Genomic DNA, 19733 nt, shown 5'->3' on the forward strand with positions numbered 1-19733 from the left:
TCTTTCTCTTTCTTTTGAAAATCTTTGTTCACTTAGCCTAAATGCAGTATTTTCCAACCATTCTCAGTCCCCAGTTCACCTTTGAACTCATAGGATATCCTATCCTATGAGTTCATCTAGGGGTGGGGAAAAGGAAAGGTGTAGTGCCCTGCTTGCTCAGAGCACATAACTGGTGCTCTCCTTGTTTATGTGCACACACTGTTGTCTATAGCTATCAGCATTTCCATTTTCCCAGTCCTAAGTTTCCACACTTGGCAGGACAAGGCAAATAAACCCAGACCACAAAAATTCCCCAGCTGAACTTGTACCCTCGCTGGGAAGCAGCCTAGCCGTTGGTGCTCCCCAGACCAGCAATGCCAGATCATGTGGGAGCTTTCAGAAAATGAAGGATCTCAGGTCCCATCCCTGATCTTCTGAATTAAAACCTGCATTTTAGCAAGATTCTGCCACTGATTCATGTGCACATTACAACCTGAACAGAACTGGCCTAGGTGGTTCAAACAATGCCATGAAAACCGACTCAGGGATCAGGGTCTGGAAATCTTCAGGTAATTGCTGCTGGATGCACTGTGAAAGCACAGCCGGCACTCCTAAAGAACTCTGATGTGCAGATGGAGAGCTTTGCGTTCACGCCTGGTGATCACCAATGGGTGCAGACGAGCAGCTGTGTTGAAAGCAGCCATATTGATGTTCTGTACCGGTTAAGAGCCTAGGTTTGGAAGACTCTGGTTCTGGAATAAGCACACTCCTTCCTGACTTTCCCATTGACTGCAGCTATATAGAATGCATAGAGCAATTATTTGAGAATGCTGAAAAGTAGTAGCAGATAGATTGGGAAAGAAGACCAGAGGTTGAAATTCCACCATACTGGCCTCCAGTATGAACTCAAGGAAGCCCAAAACAAGGAATTAGATATTGGCATGGAAAGAGAGCACTCCAGGACAGCCCTCCATTCTGGCTAAAGGAGTGCGAATGGGGTCTAGTGCTCAAGAGAGAATGGGGAAAATCTCCCGTGTTTCTTCTTCCTTTTCTCCATTGTTTTATACTCCAGCATGTGACAGTCCACAAACTTAAAACTGAGGGAGAAGACCCTTCCTTTCCAATAAGACTTGTGTCAAGAGTATGGAGTGAACCACTGTTGCTTTTTTTTCTTTCTTTGTTTTCCCTCCATTTGATATAGGCATGTGGACACAGGCACTGTCAGGGGAAGTACATGGCAGAGCAAGGTAAGCAATGTCCCAGCTTTCTGGCCAGAGGAGCAAAAGAGGAGCCCCAGGGAACTGGAAGGTACCAAGGAGATAGATCACAGAAACGGAAGAGTTCAGAAAGCAACTCCATAAAGTTATGGACTCCAGGCCTTACCTGCAAACTGTACATAAGTGGATCTGATTGTAAATAGCACACCAAAGACTTTGAGAACAGAACTACAGGTAGCCCACTGCCAGGTCTCATCTCAGACTGACCACTGGTTAGCACATATGTGGTACACAACTGGATAGCACTGCAAAGGCTTTCCAAACAGAACTGACATTGAAACCTGAACTTGGATCCCAAACCCAGCTGGGTCGATTGCCTGCTAAGACAAAAATACCAGGATTCTCCCCAAACCTCATAACAAAATGTTCAAAATTATTGGGCATACAAAGAATCAAGAAAATTTCAGCTCACAAAAAGACAGTCAACAGATGCCAATATTCCAATGTGATGCAAATGTTGGAATAATTATGTGACAGAGATATAAAGCAGCTATTATAAAAATGCTTAGAGAAGTGAGGGCATTCTAGAAACAAATGGAATGATAGAAAATCTCAGCAAAGAAACAAGGTACAAAAAAGAACCCAATGGAAATTTTAGAACTGAAAAATAATAATACAGTAATCAAAATAATTTCACTGGATGAATCAGTAGCAGAATAGAGATAACAGAGGAGAGATTAAGTACTTGAACTAGATCAGTAGAAATCATCTGAACAATAGAGAGAAAAAATATTTTAAAATAAAGTTTCAAGAACCTGCGGGACAATTATAAAAGAGCTAACACGGTCGTGAAAGTCTTAGGAGGAGAGGAGAAGGAGTGTAGTACAGAAAAATTATTTGAAAATAATGGCTGAAAACTTCTCAGATTTGGCAAAAGACATAAACCTACAGATTTAAAAAGCTCAGCAAATCCTAAGTAGGATAAACCCAAAGAAGTCCATGCTCAAACATAATCAGATTGCTAAAAACGAAAGTCATGAAAGCAACTAGAGAAAAACACACATTGCTTATAGAGGAATAAGAATTTGAATGATTATGGATTTCTCATCAGAATACGTGGAAACCAGAAATAAGTAGACCACCATTCTTAAAGTATGGAGAAAAAAGGATTGTCAGACCCAGAATTCTATATCCAGCAAATACGTCATCTTTATTTCTGAAGGATTTTAAGATATTCTTAGTAAAAGGATACAAAGAAAATTCATAGTCAACAGATCTTCTCAGAAGGAATTGCTAATGAAAGTTCTTCAGACAGAAGGGAAGGGATACCAGATAGACACTTGGAACATCAGGAATAAAGGAAGAGCAATAAGAATGGTAAATATCTAGATAAACATAATAGACTGTTCTCTTGAATTCTCTAAAACATGTTTTATAATTGAAAGCAAAAATTAGAACAAATTCATTGTAGTTATATATGTCATATAATATGACAATATTGTATGTTATATAAGACAAGGAAGGTGAATGAAAGGACTTACTTATGCTGATAAGGTTTTTACCTTCTACTTGAAATGGTAATATACTATTTCTCAGTAGACTGTGAAAAGTTACATCTGTTTATTGTAATCCGTCAAGCAACCACTGAAAAAACTACAAAGAGATCTAGTCAAAAACTCTGAAGTTGAATTAAAAAGAGAGAAAATAGAGGAAAGAAAGAGAACAATTGGAAAAGCAATAATAGCAGATCTAAATCTAAACATACCACATTAAATGTAAATGGTCTCAACACACCAATTAAAAGGTCATGGCTTTTGAAGTTGGGTAAACCTAGTGTGAATTCATTCTTGGCCACTTACTACCCATCTGGCCATGTGTAAGAACACTTGCTTCTCTGAGCCTCAGTTTCCTCATTTGTAAAATAGGAAAAAAATTGTACTTCCTCAGAGGGCTATTGCAAAGATAAAACAAGGTAATGTTTATAAGGAGCTCAGCACGTCCATCTGTTTAAAAAGTAGGGGAAATGCATATTTGCTCATATATGCAAAGTATCTTCGGAAGAACATACAAGAAACTGATGTCATTAGTTGTCTGTGGGTAGCCTGGAGGACAGGGCTAAGAGGGAGATTTTTTTACTTGTACAGGTCCACAGTGTCTTATCTTACAACTCTGAAATCAAAAGAGCTTTGAAAACCAGGTGTTGCTGATTTTTTTGTTTTATTTTATTTTGTTTTTTTCATAAGATTGGTGCCACACCTTGTTTGGTAGCAAAACCTGAACTGAGGTGGCATGAAGCTCCTTATATGTTCATTTTGTGTGAATTCTCATTCATTTTGCAGAAATATTAGGGTATTGGTTATAGGGTACTACACAATAATATGTTAGGTATATTCATCTGACCTTTCTGAAACATGAAAAATTCTGAATTCCAAAACACATCCAGCGTAAGATTATGGATCTATGTATCCTTTGAATTTTGAATTCAATCTGTGTATTGTTTTGAATTTTGAAACTGGTGAAGGCATTACCTATTCAGAAAATTAAATTTTAAAAACTAAATTTAGCATGGTGCCTGACACAAAGCAAGCTGTCAGTAAATATCGGCAGCTGCTATTATTCCATTCTTCCAGGCTTTTCCTGTCAACAAATCTGTTCATGTCCAATACTATGTTTCACCATGACAGCGGACTCTTTGAGTGCTACTACTTAGATTTTCCATCGTAAAAGACTGAGGTGCAAAGGTTTTGTGACAGACCCCTGCCAACCAGCCAGACAATCTGCCACCCAGAGTCCTGAGGTTTTTCCTGTTCACCAGACCACCTCAGCCATAAGCATGGCGTCAACAGGATTTGTGTGCCCAAGAGAGGCGTGTTGTTTTTATCTAAGAGGAGAGGAGAGCACATAAGGAGGAATTGTGTGTGGTCAGGATCACCCCCAAATCCCAAAGGGCCTTCAAAGGGCCCCAATCCCAAAGGGCCCCTTTTGAAGCTGGGCCTTACTGTCCAGTGGGCCCAGCTAGGCCGTTGCGCCTACAGCATTTAGTGTACAGCACTCTCTTTCAGTTGAAGAGAACTTCAACTTACCAGATGAAGTTTTAGGGGCTTGATTCTAGAGACCATTTACAAAAATTAGCTTCTTTTTTTTTAATCCCAAGAGCCTCATTCAGGATATCCAGTACTGAGACTATAGGATCTGGGTGTGTATATAATGAATATAATGAGCTCACAGAAGTGTGCATGTGTTGCACTTAGACTGTGTTGAGTGTGAGCCTAAAGGATATGCCGTGACAATTGCAAGAATGCAGATTGTTAGGGTGGGCCTGGCAGCTACCTTTCTAGCCTCCATTGTGCTCTACCTCTTCTTTCCTCCCCACGCTCTGTGGCCTAGGAGAGAAAAACAGAGATGGCTCCATGTTTCAGGAGCCATCAAGGCTCTGTTTTCCAAGTCATTTTTATAGCCACTAGAAGCTCCTTCTGTTTGCTGCTCTGTAGGGGGCAGTTTGTGGAGATAAGTGTAAAATGCTTGCTGCCCTCTGCACCACTTGGTCTGTCCAGTGAGGCAGGTTGTTGGGAGGCCACCAGAAAGTTTTAACTGCCAGCTCCATGAACCATGGCTTGGAAACAATAACCTAGGTCAGGAAAAATTGCTTCCGTTGGAAGCCATGTCCACCTAAATCATGGTGTCCTTTCCAGCTCATAAGGTAGAACTGACTGGAGAAGCACCTACTTTTGGATTATTTTCCTAGTTGCTTAATTAATGGCGTCTTACCTGTAAGCTTTGATTAGCTGCTGTTTACCAGGCTTTTCTGAGGTCTCCCGTGCCCTAGAACTGTCAGGTTTGTATTGCTCACCGGGACTCCAGGCAGATTCCAAAGCACACTTTTTCAAATACCAAATCTTCTTTGTTTTATTATATCCATAGCCATATCCTTTATAGAAAAAGTAGGAAAGTATAAAGAAGAAACTTCTCCCATGTGTAACTGTCACTGTTTAAATTTTCAGTTACGCTTCTTTCTCGTTTTATTTATATATACACACACACACCCACACCCACACATATACATTTTTCATAGTTGATTTCCTAGGCTATTGATAATCCCCTTTTCTGCCACAGTTAACACTGGAGCATAAACATTTTTCCACATCATTTTAAAACATTCTAAGAACATTGTTTGCATGGCTGCATTACCATGATCTGCCTAACTGGTCCCCATTTACAGCCAATCCTGTTCCCTTGGTTAAAGTCTTTATGATGATATTTTCATTTGAATTATGTATTATTTTTTTAAGATGGATACCTAGGCATAAAATTATCAGATCACAGAATGTAAAGATACAGAAGGCTTTTGAGAGGCAGATATATTTTGTGTGTATATATATATTAGTATAGACTTAGTCTCCACAAAGCACTCACTGATTTATGCTCCTGGCTCCTGCAATCTCAGTGTGGGCAAAAATTGGTTCTTGGTTGGGGGGTGAAAAAAATCTTAGAAATTACAATGGTTTGTGGCTATCCAGTGCAGTATCTGTGATATTAACATTTCATGCAGGGGCCATAATGAGAAAAAGGTTGAGAAGCACAGTTCTAGTTGTATATGAGCACCCGTCTCACTCCACCCTTTGAAGCTTTTAAATCTGAGCCTTTGGTTTGGGGTTTTAGAATAGTATTTTTCTGATCTAAATGTTCTTGGTTCTTTGTACAAACTTTAGGAGCCTGAGAAAGGTATGAATAAAATAAAATTTATCTGGTTACCAATGTTCATATTTTTATCTTTCTACATTATTGAGATCCTCCACGTTTCTAGTTTTATGTCCAGCTCTTTTCGCGTAATTGCCATTGTAATAATTTCAGTGTTAGTCTGTGCCAAGGACCACTTTGAAATATCCCTTGTGTTCTGGTCTCATGCAGGGGCTTCCCCTGTCCCCCATGCCTGGGAGTACATTTGTGTCCCCAAAGGCATCAGGTTTGGACCTCTGGGAGCCCAGGCGCCAGGCTGCTCTGGGACTTTCAGTAATTGTCCCTTGTTTGTTTCAGGTGTGATCCCCTGGGCCCGTTTGCTGTTGGGGGAGAGGACCTAGACCCCTTTGGGTGAGTACTGCTGGGGAGGTGACAGCAACACGACTTGCTCTTATGGCCTTTCAGCCCAAGCTCATCTTCTAATTTTAGAGCTTATCATCAGTCTTCCTTTGGGGTGAAGGAAGCAGTTGTTGCTGAGTGGCTGAGAAAGCATTGCCGCTGTTCTGCTCTGCCATACCTGCAGCAGGGCAGGAGGGCTCTGAGTGTTGGGGAGTGGCTGAGCAAGCCCAGTGGGCAGCTCCTCTGTTGTTTTCTGGCCCTGCTTGTTTTGATGGAAGACAGCAGCTGTCCCTTGGATGGAAGGATACCATGGGGATCTATCAGGTGCAGACTGAAGAGCACACAGTGGGCTACAGACCTGAGGGCAGTTCAGGGCTATTCAGAGGTCACCTCACTTGGTAAGGGGAGTCTCTGATCCTCATTAGACTCTGGTGTGGTTCTTGTCAAGTCCCCAACAAAGTTATTTCAGCCTCAGCTAGGCACTGTCTTCTCTGAATGCTTTTAGATTTTAACCTCTGCTGCAAAGTGTCCCCAGCTTGAGTGTCTCACTTTTAGACCATGGGGAAATCATATAAGTCTGCAGTTAAGCTTGAACAGTGACTTCAAAGTTTGGGGAACATCAGCTTATTCATCCTAGTTTGAGCCATGAGGTCGGATCCATGGAACTCCATGAGGGACAGATGCTGTCAGGAGCCAGACTTGGGCAACCAAATTATGGATTGCCCTGCGACCCTTTAAGGAAACAGAGCAAAAAAGCTAGCATCATGAATTGTCTCAATTCATTAGTCCTTAGACCTAAAGTAGTAGCCTGCAGAGCCTTGTGATGGCTCTGCATTGACCTTGACAAGTTCTGGCACATGTTCTCTATCAAATTGTCCCCCTTGGGTGCAGGAGATGGCAGGGATCTTAATTTTGTGGGTTCAGGGAGCCTGTAGAGCTGAAAGTAGAGGCCACGATTGCCAGAGAAGGTGTGCTCTTTGTGTCGTTGCTCTTGCCCACTTCCTGCTGGCACTCAGGCAGCCATCCACGTGTGTCTGCTTGAACCATCCAGAGTTGATGTCCCAGTCATTTTTAATCCATTCTCACCACCTTCACTCCTTCTCCAACAGCTGCTTGCCACATTTGCTTACCCATCGTTCCTTCTTGCCTCAGGTGTCGGAGAGGTGGCATGATCGTGGATCCCCTGAGATCCGGCTTCCCAAGAGCACTTATTGACCCATCATCGGGCCTCCCAAACCGGCTTCCTCCAGGCGCTGTGCCCCCGGGAGCACGCTTTGACCCCTTTGGACCCATTGGGACCAGCCCATCTGGGTAGGTATTCACTCAGGTATGCTGAGAAGTAGGACCTGATGGCAGCTCAGCTCAGCATTGCAGGAATGAAGGCGTCTGACGCCAGGCGCAGAGTCACCACTAACTCTGTCCCCTGCTGCCAAGAGAGTGGAGCCTCCTCCAGGCACCTGACTGATGCCTCCCTGGAGACTTCCAGGAGCTTCCCATTCCTCAGTGCCTCCCTTCCCCAGCTCCCGTCAGGGAGGACTCAGAGGAGGGGTTGCTACTCACACTTAATGGACTTTTTGTAGGTGTCAGGAACTCATTGGATCCTTATGTCAACACTTGTGGGTAGATATTACTGTCCACATTTCACACATGCAGAAATCAAGGCCCTGAAAGATGAAGTAACTAATCCAAGGTGGGAGAATAAGAATTCAGACCCAACTCTAGAGTGCATGCTCTTGAACTGCACAAACCACCACATCATTCTGGAGGCAGGCTCCCTCCATTCAGGACCCTGTGTGCCTGTGTGCCCCCGGCTCTCCATCGCCCCAACTCACCAGCCCCTCTTTCCATTCCAGACCTAACCCAGACCATCTCCCCCCGCCGGGCTACGATGACATGTACCTGTGAAGGCCTCAAGAATGTAACATCCCAGCCTTCCCTCTACTCTCCTGGAGCTGCCACTGCTGGCCGCATCAGCAACCGTTTTCTTGCGGGCTGGGGGCAAGGGACTCTGCCCATGTGTTTGCAGGCCAGCTGGGATTGCCTCCCCACCCCCTACCAGGGCCAAGGTACCTGCTGCAGCTGTCCACCTGGCTGCATATAGGTCCCAAAGAGAAATCAGTGTCTCTCACCACCAGCTCCTCCCCACTTCCCAGGGAGACTCCGGCAACGTATACCCTCGACCCGATGCAGTCCCAGTTGCAGCACTGTAAGAACAGAACACATTTTGGATGTTATTATTAAGAACCAAATGTCAATACAAAACTCATGTTGCCAGTCTCCCACGCTTCTTTGCTGCTCAGTTCCTTCCATTTATGAGACTTGAGAGTTTGAATCTTTTTTTTTTTTTTAATGATTTTATAAACCTGGGAAGGACATTTTATTTATTTGTTTATCTATCTATGGCTGTGTTGGGTCCTCGTCTCTGCGCGAGGGCTTTCTCCAGTTGCGGCAAGTGGGGGCCACTCTTCATCGCGGTGCGCGGGCCTCTCACTGTCGAGGCCTCTCTTGTTGTGGAGCACAGGCTCCAGATGCGCAGGCTCAGTAATTGTGGCTCACGGGCTTAGCTGCTCCACGGCACATGGGATCCTCCCAGACCAGGGCTCGAACCCGCGTCCCCCGCACTGGCAGGCAGATTCCCAGCCACTGCGCCACCAGGGAAGCCCCTGAGAGTTTGAATCTTTGAGGGGCTAAGTGACTCTTTTTTCCTACCCAGGGCCTGTTCTTGCTTCTCAGGCACCTTCCTTTCATAAATTGCTCTTGCTCCTGACACCACTAAGATGGGTCCCAGTCTGGCTTCATGGATGAAAATGAGTGACTGGAAACCCCATAGGCCACAAGGATGACTTTCACAAGGACAGGCACATTGTGGAAAGACTGCATCATTCTGAAAAGGGCAAAATCTTCCAGTTCTGCTTGTCTGAGCCAGTCCTCTGGGTCCCTCTGTGCCTGGGCAATGGCAGCCTATGAACAGAGGAATAAACAGAACAGACCTGAAGGCTAACCTCCTTTTTGCCACTAACTTACTGAGTGACCCTAAGCAGGTCCCTTCCCCTCCCAGGGCCATCGTGTCTACCTACGAAATCTGAGGTGTGCCTTTCTTGCTCTAAAACATTCTGGTGTCTGCTTCTATGTCTGATGACCCCTGGGAACTGGGCAAAAGGGAAAGAATAAAGGTTCAAGGCTTTTTGTGGTACTTACCTACAGAGTCTGCAACTGTGTGCCTCTCACCCCTCTTGCAGCCCAGACATAAGCATAGCAGTGTGGTGATGAACTTCAGGACAAGCAGGGAGCCTGGTCTCTGAAAGCCAGTGGCAGGGGGCGGGTTGGGGGGAGTGTGTGATAGGGGTGAATGAAGGAGCTGGTGATGCAAGAAACAACCCAGGAAGGCATTTCACCCCCAGGGAGCCCCAGCCTCTGGAAACCTGTGCCCTCTGTCCAGGCCCACCTGACCTTTGGTGTTCTCCAGATCCTTTTCAGCCTGAGGCCTGACAGATGTGGTCAGTGATGAACCCCTGTGCTGGAGTGGAAAGAGCACTCTAGAGCACCAGACTCAGAGGCAAGAGATCAAGGCACTAGTCACTTTCACTCCCTAACTAGCATTTCAGCCACGGGTGGGTCCTTAAACTTCTCAGCTCCTTGGATTCCTTCCCCTAAATTAGGACGTATTATTTATCTGTGGGCAGAGGGCTACCAGAGCCTTCCTGAGGCATCTGCTAATATGCTGTAGCCTGAATTGCCTGTCTGGTGTGCCTGAGAGTGGGTTAGGAGTAAACTAAACAGGCATATGTGCCCAGGGTCAATCCAAGATGGAGGCTGGGACTAGGTGGGGAGGCTAGCATGAGCCGGCTTCCTGGGCATTTCTGGCAGACCCCATTTCAAGCACTGATTTAGTAAAAGACCACCTTGAAGCTTTTAGAACAGCTCTGCTCTGGAGAAAGACCCAGAGATCAGGCAGAGCTACAAATGCAGTCATTAATAGCCTTTTTCCTCAAGAGCCAGCAAATGGGTAGAACGTTTTTGTTTTGAAACTGGATCATACCTTCAACCAAAAGGACTTGGGGTAATTTGCTCATAAAAGCATCTTTTATTAGAAAATGAAGCATTTAAAGGAACATCAGACAAGTGGGAGAAGTAGATAACTTTTAGGACCCTGATTCAAGGAAAGGACAAGATTGAAACAATAAATTCGCCACTTAGATTTTCTAATAGCAAAAGTGGAAAGGATAGCCATAAATATAATTCTGTTTTCTGAAAATAGAAACTTTAGTGATCCACCTGCAGAATCAGCAGGTTTTCTGAGTGGATCTCCTTGCATCAGGGACAGTGAGGAACACGGACTATGTCTTAGTTATGTGGGGGAAGGTGAATGGGGCCTTCAGGAACTTCCAAGTCAGGCTGTCGGTATGTGTTGTATATCTGGGCCACTTCCCTCCTTCCAGCCAAGCAGCCAAAGGGAATGGTTCAGGTATATGTTTTGTGGAACCCAAAAGGTTGGAGCCTTAGCAATAAATATCAGCACTTAATAACCTGTTCCTCTTTTTTAAAAATACAGTTTTATTGAGATATAATTCACATACCCATAAAGTTCACGTTTTTTAAAGTGTGCAATTCAGTGTTTTTAGTATATTCACAGTGTTGTGCATCCATCACCATGTCTGATTCCTGAACATTTTCATCACCCCAAAAAGAAAACCCATACCCATTAACAGTCACTCCCCATTCCCTCCTCCCAGCCCCAGGTAACCACTAGTCTATATTCTGTCTCTAAAGATGTGCCTATTTTGGACAGTTCTTACATGTGGAAATCACACAATATGTGGTCCTTCATGTCTGGCTTCTTTCACTTAATGTTCTCAGGGTTCATCCATGTTGTAGCATGTATGTATCAGTAATTCATTCCTTTTAATGGCTAAATAATATTCCACATTTTCTTTATCCATTTATCAGCTGATGGACAGTTAGGTGGTTCCCACTTTTTGGCTATTATGAATAAGGCTGCTATGAACATTTACATACAAGTTTTTGTGTGGTCATATGTTTTCGGTTCTCTTGGGTATATCACCTAGGAGTGGAGTTGCCGGATCATATGATAACTCTAATTTTTTTGAGGAACTGCCAGACTGTTTCCCAAAGTGACTGCACCATTTTACATTCCCACCAGCAGAGTGTGAGGGTTCTGGTTTCTCCGCAGAAACTACTTTAGCTTTTTTAAACAAACAAGGAATTTTGGCCTAGGTCAAGCAAAACAGAGACCAGAGACAGTCACCCCTGGGGAGCAGACCTTGGGATGACCACGGCTGGTGAGCCACAGAGGAGTTTGGGTTTGACTTTTGGGGAAGTTTCAGGGCTGGATGTGATATAGGAAAGGTCCTGTCTGTAGGGAAGTTGCCATGACCTTTCCGGGTCTAGCGCTATTCATGGCATCACTTTTGCTTGGTTTGAAATTTCTTTGTTGATCCAGTGGCTTACAAGTAAAATAAAGGTCTGGTTCTAAATCTTCGTCTTTCAGTGAAGTGCCATAGACCATGTGTACCATCTCTGGCAGCCCCTACATTCCCACCTTCTCTTCCTTGCCTTGCCTCTTTCCTAATTCTTAGAGCTGGCTGTGTTTTTCATTGCATTGCATTTATCTACTTAGTCATGAGCTTCTGTCAGCCTCCATGGTGAAATCATTGGTCTCAAGACCCTGACTCTAAGAATGCATTATGTTCAAAACAGATTTTGTATTCCTGTGCTGGATGGTCAGTACCTGTTGGCATGTAGTTAGAAAGTGGGTAGCAAGCCCCATAACAACCTCATTCTTTGAAATCCAGCTTCCTTCATGGCCTCCCTTTCTACTCTCATTAATGACATTCTATTACTGATCCATGCCTCTTCACAGAAGAAAAATTAGAATCTGTGGAGCAGTGAATATCTGTCACCTTCTAATCTTGTCTACTTTGGGCAGTTCCAATGAGACAGGTCCCACCACCAAGGAGAGGAAAGATCCCTCACATGCATATCCTCAGCTTTGTCTTTTATAAAACTTAACATGCTTATGGACCACTATTGACTTTTTACACCAAAAGAGAGATTCAAAGGCAGGCATCCAAGCCCCCAGCTCTTGTTTGTCCTTGGGATACCACAAGGCACACCCTAAGTCACTCCAGCTGTGCTGGACCCTGAACCTGACCCAGAGGGTGTGTCACAAGTAGAAGTGGCAGGCAGTGAGGGTGGTGGCCAGAGAGGAGTGGCAAGACCCAGGTGACTAAAGATAGACCCTAGAGTGCAGAGAGCAGCAATGACATGAGGTTGGAACACACCACTAGTGGCAGGGCCTGTCTCTGCTTAGGCTGATAGTGCAGTCTAATAGAGGAGATTGGATGACCATGAGGAAAGGCTGTGTTCCATATTAGCCACGTAAGGTGAGTGTTGTGAGTATGACAGGGGTTCTGAGAGAGGAGACAGTGGGAGGGCTGCAGGAAACAAACTACTTTAGCTTTTTTAAACAAGATTTGGATGCAGACATCAGCAAGATCACATCATCATTGCCTTGATCTGGGGATCAGGAAACTCCAGAGCCTCACAGCAACTGCCTAGATCTGCGCCCGAAATTAAATCCCCTCATACTGCCACCTTGACCGCCCCCACTCTCAGCTCAGTTCCAAGTGCAAGGCTCAACTGCATGCATCTGATAGTTGGACCCGACATCACCTCTCAAACTATAGCTGCAAGGGAGCCTGGGGAAATGTTCTTGTTTCCTTTTCCTCCCTGTCCCTTCAGGAAGGCACATTTGGGACAGAGTTCTGATGAGCCAGTGTCTCATGTCTGTCTACAGCATGGGCCTTGATAGAGATGAGCACCACAGCCATGCTTCTCCAGCTTGCCCAGGCCTACCAGTCTCCGAAGATGCTTGCTCGAAGGACACAGTACATCCTGGGCCCCAACCCAGACCTGGATCCAAATCACTAGGCAAGGGCCTTTGAGTCCATTTTTTACAAGTTCCTCAGGTGATTCATGTGATGAGACCAGTTTGAGAATTCCTGAGAAGGGAAGGCTACATCCTTGCTACTCAAACCAGCAGCACCAACAGCATCACCTACAAACTTGCTAGAAATGTGCAATCTCAGGCCCCACCCAGGCTTATTAAATGAGAATCTGCATTTTAACAAGTTGCCCAGATGATTCGTGTGCACTTTAAAGTTTGAAACTCTCTAGTGTACAAACCTGATATCTTTTTCCTTTACCTGGATATCAGGTGAAAAGAATCAAGTCAGTCTTCTCGGTTCATGGCATACTATGACTAACGGATGCAAGAACATCCTTATTTTAAGTTTTTTCCATTTTACCCCCTGTAACCTCTCCATTCTTTTCTCCCATATCACTCAAATGTGTTTCATATATGTTTTAAAATATGCATGTACCCTTGTAAAATAGCATACATCATATCTTCAAATCATAACCATAATGAAATACTATCCCCATTTTCTAGGCCAGAAAAAGAGGGTTTGGAAAGGTCTAGTTATTTGCTCAAAGCCAAGCAGGGCTCTCAGAATCAAGCAGGAGTGGGTGCGACTTCCAGCCCTCCCTTTGCTGGTATGTGGCTTTATCTGCAAAATGAGCATCACCTCTACCTTCAGGATTGTTGCAGGGTCCAACAAAATAATGTGTCTTATAAACAGATAGCAGGCGCTCAGTGGCTACCAGCTATCATTACTGAAGCCACATGGGTAGATAAGACTGAGGGTCATGGACAAGAGGAGGGGAACCTTAGGCTGCTATCCAACAAAGAAAACAAGCTTGTATCTGGTGCCCCCAGTGTGCTAGGCTTTTCCTTGTCTCATGTAGTACACCTGGCTACTCCCACAGGAAACACTGGTAGCAGCATTAGTTGAAGTGGTGCTGGGTTTGCTCTTTTAGGGGTGGCAGAACCATGATTGGGACCTGAGTCAGCTGGTTCTAAAACCAGTGCTCTTCTTAGTAAAACTGCTGTACCCAGACCTCACATCTTGTCCAGACGAGGAGTATGGGCAAAACCCACTCCTGAAGCTGGAAAACAAGTCAGGTCTTGTATGAGAACAGTGCTCCATAATTCCCAAGATGGTCTAAGACTCCTAAGTCAGTTCTGTTTGCAAAGTGTATCATGTTTCTGAGCACTTCCACCTATAGCCACAGCACCCAAGCACCCAGGTTAGGAGCATCTGAAACCACCCAGCCCAACCCCTATCCCACAGAGGAAGAAACAGGCCCACAAAGCCTCTCTGTAAGGGTGACCTCCTGAGAGGCTTCACTGGGCCCCAGAAATGGCCTTGGACTCTGTGCTCTGACCACAAGTGATGCTCGCCCCAGCCTTCTGAGTTTGGTAGGATGGGAGCTACTCTCCCCATTGAACAGATAAAAAGCAGGTCCAGAGCAGTTGAGTGACCTTCCCTATGCCACAAAGACCACAGAAATCCTAGCCCAAGGCTTTCCTACTAAACACTACCCAAAACAGTCATGTTGGTCTCTGAGGGACAAAAATAGGAGAATCCTCTTCCCTCCCGCTTCCTTTTCTCCCCTCAGCGAGGCTGTAAGGGGAAGGGGCCATACAGGTTCAGCACCCTGGTCAGCGCCCACCTATGCGCAGCTGCAAGAGGTAGCCTTTGGGCCAGGGTAAGCTTGTGTCTGCTGCTCCCCAATCCAGGATGGCCCTCCCCTGGGGACAGGCAGGCATCCCTAAGAGAAGGAGACCTGAACCTAGGTATCCTGCCTCCAAGACAGAGCCCCGCCTTCCCTCTCTCCTTCAGATTAGAGCCACAGGAGCACAGTTTCATCCTGTACGCTTCTTGATTCCTAGGACATAAATTCACATGAGAAGCCTAGGAAGAAGAGAGGTGGCCTGAGCCATGGGGCCCCTGGTCAAGTTCCACCCTCCTTTTTGGTTTTCCCCAGTAGTAAAATGGGGATAAAGGTGGGCTTGACTGCCTCCAAGATCCTGCTCACCTGTGAGATTCCATGATTTAAGTAGGCCATGGGCCTGCCCAAGTTCAGTGCTCCCCCAACTGTCCCCTCCTCTCCCCCACAGAGCTTCCCAATTCATGTCTAAACCACGAGCCTCAAAGTGGCAGCCCACAGCCCAGATCCACAAACATGCTCTGACTGGCCTGCATGCTATTAAATTTGAGTCTTGACTCTGCTATTTACCAGCTGTGTGACCTTGGGAAAGTCACTTAGCCTGACTGTGCCTCAGCTTCCTCATCTGTAAAATGGAAGTAATGATAGCACCCACTCTCCAAGATGGTTGTGAGGTTTAAGTGAGCTAGTAGATGTAAAGACTTAGAAGAGTGCCTGGCACAGAAAGAACACTATATTTGGTCTAATGTGTATAACGCATAACGGGTTCACTGAAATGTAGAAACATGAAGTGTTTTCTTTTATCCGACTAACCTCTGTCAAATCCCCCTTTCTCATCTCAGCATCTAGGGCCCAACCAGTAACTAACTGGTCACTTTGATTTTCAAATTCAGTCCAGTCCAGTTTAAAACTTTCCAACTTATATCCAGTTCCAAGAGGTCTCCTCTGACCCCTTTTGAACCCTTGCTCCTCCACTGTGGTGGGATGGGGAGGAAGAAGGGAGGAAAATGAAGTGTCTCTTCACTAGCCATGATGATGGGCCAGGGGAGGTGCTCTTACTCTAACTCATGCTGAGGTTTTGTTTGTTTTTGATGCTGGAGTCTTCAGTAGACAACATGCGAAATTTGGGGGGGTGTTGAGAGCTTTATCCTGGACTCTCAGAGAGTAGTGAGAGTCTCTCTCAGTCCGTAAGAGGCTCTTAGCCCCTCTGCTTCTTGAAGTAGTATGCTGGGCTGCATAGCTACCTGTGCCACCCCACAGCTCCAGCCTCCCCTCACCTGCCTACCTTCAAGGGCCTCAGAACACTGGGAGGGGATGCAGGACTGCCCTTATTCCTCCCTGATTCCCAGTACCATCATCCCTTCAAGCCAGCGTGGGCTGTTTGCATGGGCCTCCCACATCAGAAATTCTCCAGGTCAGAAATAGACCTCATCTCCATGTTCACACTAATTCACGAGCTCCAGAAGATACTTGTCAAGCCCTCTCAAGAATACTTTCCTAGTCATTTCCTGCCTAATCCAGGATGTGTGGCCATTTGGAGGGCATACCCGTTGGCAGGATGGTTATAATCCTTTCTGAACTAGTAAGGTTATGAGAAAAAATAAGAACATTCCCAAGAGGTTTGTCATCTCTGCCAAGGCTCTGCAACATCAGACTAAGGTCAGTCAGGCAGATGAGTCGGACTGAGTCAACAGGTACTCTCTGCTTTGGAAGTGGATACTTCAGGTGACGGGGGCAGCCCTTTTAGCTGACTTTGAAAGGCTGGCACTCATTTTGACATTGAACAGTTCTCTCTAAGTGTTTGGTAATAAGACGGTAATAGATGCTATGGAAAGATGATATATTATAAGCCATATTATAGATATATCATGTGCACATACATGTATATACATATAATACTTGGCTGAAACATATAGAGCAGTGCTGTCCAATAGGCATACAATGACAGCCACATATATAATTAAATTTTTTCTAGTAGCCACATTATAACAGTAAAAAAAAATATGAAATTAATTTTGTCACCTGTAAACTGGGTTTGCCTCCTGGTGGGTATCCAGCCAAAAGACACAATCAAGCCAAAGATGGGGAAAAAAAAATAAAACTGATGGCAAACTTAGCTGCCGATCAAAAAACAAAAAAAAAGAAGAAACAAAACAAACAAACAAAAAAGAATACTTCCCTAACCTTTTTCATCTGTTTGGTGCTACACCTCAAAACCTAGCACAGAATGGTGCTTAAGTCTTTGTTGAAAGAATGAAGGATCTCGGATGGGAAACACTCAAGTGGTCTGCAGACCTTGTAGCTCAGTGAGCCTCCAGCTGGGAGGCAGTCTAGTCCACATCTTGAGGGTGCCCCATCTCTATGAGTGACTCAGTAAGCCCTGGGCCAGGGAGGGGGTGGATGTCTGGCCCCAGCAGGTGGCATCTCATTGGACACTCCCTTGTCCTCAGTTCTGGCCCGTCACAACTCTCAGGCAGTGGGATAATCCCTTTCAGCATCCTTTTACCCACGCAAAGCTCCAGATGTCCAGCTGCTCTTGAAAAATCAGGAGCTCTGGCAACCCTGAGCCCATCCACCAGGGCAACAGCCAGCCAGCTGAAGCAGGCACCCCTTTAATCCTGCCACTGCTGTTCACCGCCACCTGCTTCATTCGGGAATGTCACCTGCCAAGCTGTACAAGCATTTGCATTTGGGCCCCTTCTTTCATCTTTGGCGGGGGAGGGTGGAGACTCTCAGGAGGAGAATCAGATGGCTGGCAGGTGAGTCAGCAATAGTAGCAACTCACCTGTGGGTGCCTAACCCCCAGGAGTGGCTTTAGTGAAAGGAGATGTAGACACAGAGAAATAAAAAAGAGGAGGATAGGGAGAGACTGGTTGAAGAGAAGAATTGGGAGAGGGAGAGAGATGGCCTTTTCTGAATGCCCTTTACCCTAAGTCATTACTGGCTCCGATGCCCTGCCACCCGGGAAAAGGTTGGCACGGCAGCCGCCTTGTTCCCCTGTCCTCCCTGCTCCCCTGGGGCCAGCTTTCCTGCCAGAAGATCCTTCCACTCACTAACCTTCCCCCAGGCCCAGGAGAACAGCAGCCTCCACCTCGACCTTGGCAGCTCGGAGGCTGAGAAGGGACAGGCTGCAGAGATGGAGGCCTGGAGTTCAAGGTTATGTCCTCTGGCTGCAGTTGGACAGTCCCATGGACTGGCCTCCCCAATGCCAGCATCACCCCTACAATGCACCTGCCCTCAGAAGAGTCTTCCTGGGGCTTCCCTGGTGGCGCAGTGGTTAAGAATCCGCCTGCCAATGCAGGGGACACAGATTCGAGCCCTGGTCCAGGAAGATCCCACATGCCGTGGAGCAACTAAGCCCGTGCGCCACAACTACTGAGCCTGTGCTCTAGAGCCCGTGAGCCACAGCTACTGAGCCCATGTGCCACAACTACTGAAGCCCAGGTGCCTAGAGCCCGTGCTCCGCAACAAGAGAAGCCACCACAATGAGAAGCCCGAGCACCGCAACGAAGAGTAGCCCCTGCTCACTGCAACTAGAGAAAGGCCACGTGCAGCAAAGAAGACCCAACGCAGCCAAAAATAAAATAAATAAAATAAATAAATTTAAAAAAAAAGAAGAGTCTTCCTGCCACACACATCTATAAGCAATCATATGGCTGACAGTGAGTTCTCCCCACGTACCAGGCCCCTAGGTATGCGCTATACCAGTATGAACTCCGAGTCCTCCTAACAACCCTGTGAGTTAAGGACTGTGGTTGCCCCCAGGCTGTAGATGATGAAATGCAAGCCCCCACTATGATGGCCCTGCTCTTCAGCATGCCTCATCTCAACACTCCAGCCCAGAACCTGCAGAACTCCCGCCCACCCCTGCCCCTCCCCAGTACACACCAGGCTGTTTTATGCCTCTGAGCCTCTGCTCATGCTTTTCCTCTCTGCCCGGAATACCTTTCCTGCTCCCCATTCTCACCCCACACTGGATACTGCCTCATTGTTTAAGAATCCTGGGCTTCCCTGGTGGCGCAGTGGTTGAGAATCTGCCTGCCAATGCAGGGGACACGGGTTCGTGCCCCGGTCTGGGAAGATCCCACATGCCGCGGAGCGGCTAGGCCCGTGAGCCACAACTGCTGAGCCTGCGCGTCTGGAGCCTGTGCTCCGCAACGGGAGAGGCCGCGACAGTGAGAGGCGCGCGCACCGCGGTGAAGAGTGGCCCCCGCTCGCCGCAACTAGAGAAAGCCCTCGCACAGAAACGAAGACCCAACACAGCAAAAATAAATAAATAAATTTATAAGTCCTACTTCCTGTTTAAAAAAAAAAAAGAATCCTATTAGACATCACCCCTTCCAGGAAAGCCTTTTCTGACCCCAACTTAATCAGATACCCCCTCTGTGCCAACACCCCCCCCACCTGGCCCCACATACACAGCCCTCTGGGCACTGTCCTGTTTCCCCAGGGGCAGGGCCCATGTGTCCCTGTAGTGCCCCACCCAGGGAAGAATACAGATAGGTGTGAATGAACAAACAAATGAATAGTTAACATTACTGAGTGAATTATGAAGTGCCAGGCACTATGCTAAGTGCTTTACAGGTATTTCATTTACTGCTCACTATGCCTTATGGGGAAGGTGCTATCATTTAGCAGATGAAGAAACAGCAGCTCAGAGGAATTAGACATCCACTAAGCATCCAGGTCATCCGACCCCAGAGCCAGTACCCTTATACTATTACATGGTGGGCGCTCCTCACTGGACTCTCCCCGTAAGGGGCTCTGCCCCCAATCCCTCTGAGACTGGAGTAGGGAGAAAGCTCAGAAGTGCTTGGTCCCCTTGGAGGAAGAAGGCAGTAATCCTGCCGCCCTCTGCACCATTCAGAT

General features: G+C 46.2%; 1 protein-coding gene across 2 annotated transcripts in view; it reads left to right on the top strand.

Annotated features, from left to right (window-relative positions):
- PSMF1 (proteasome inhibitor subunit 1) overlaps window positions 1–8549 on the top strand; it is a 45676-nt gene extending 37127 nt beyond the window's left edge. For both annotated transcript variants that reach the window (XM_061208025.1, XM_061208026.1), the window contains exons 5-7: window positions 6231–6284; window positions 7425–7583; window positions 8126–8549. In XM_061208025.1, coding sequence (XP_061064008.1) covers window positions 6231–6284; window positions 7425–7583; window positions 8126–8177 — 265 coding nt within the window. In that variant the 3' untranslated portion in view covers window positions 8178–8549. The remainder of the gene's footprint in view (window positions 1–6230; window positions 6285–7424; window positions 7584–8125) is intronic.
- The last annotated feature ends 11184 nt before the right edge of the window (window positions 8550–19733 follow it).

Source organism: Eubalaena glacialis, chromosome 13 (genome assembly GCF_028564815.1).
Source record: "Eubalaena glacialis isolate mEubGla1 chromosome 13, mEubGla1.1.hap2.+ XY, whole genome shotgun sequence".
Taxonomy (NCBI): Eukaryota; Metazoa; Chordata; class Mammalia; order Artiodactyla; family Balaenidae; genus Eubalaena; species Eubalaena glacialis.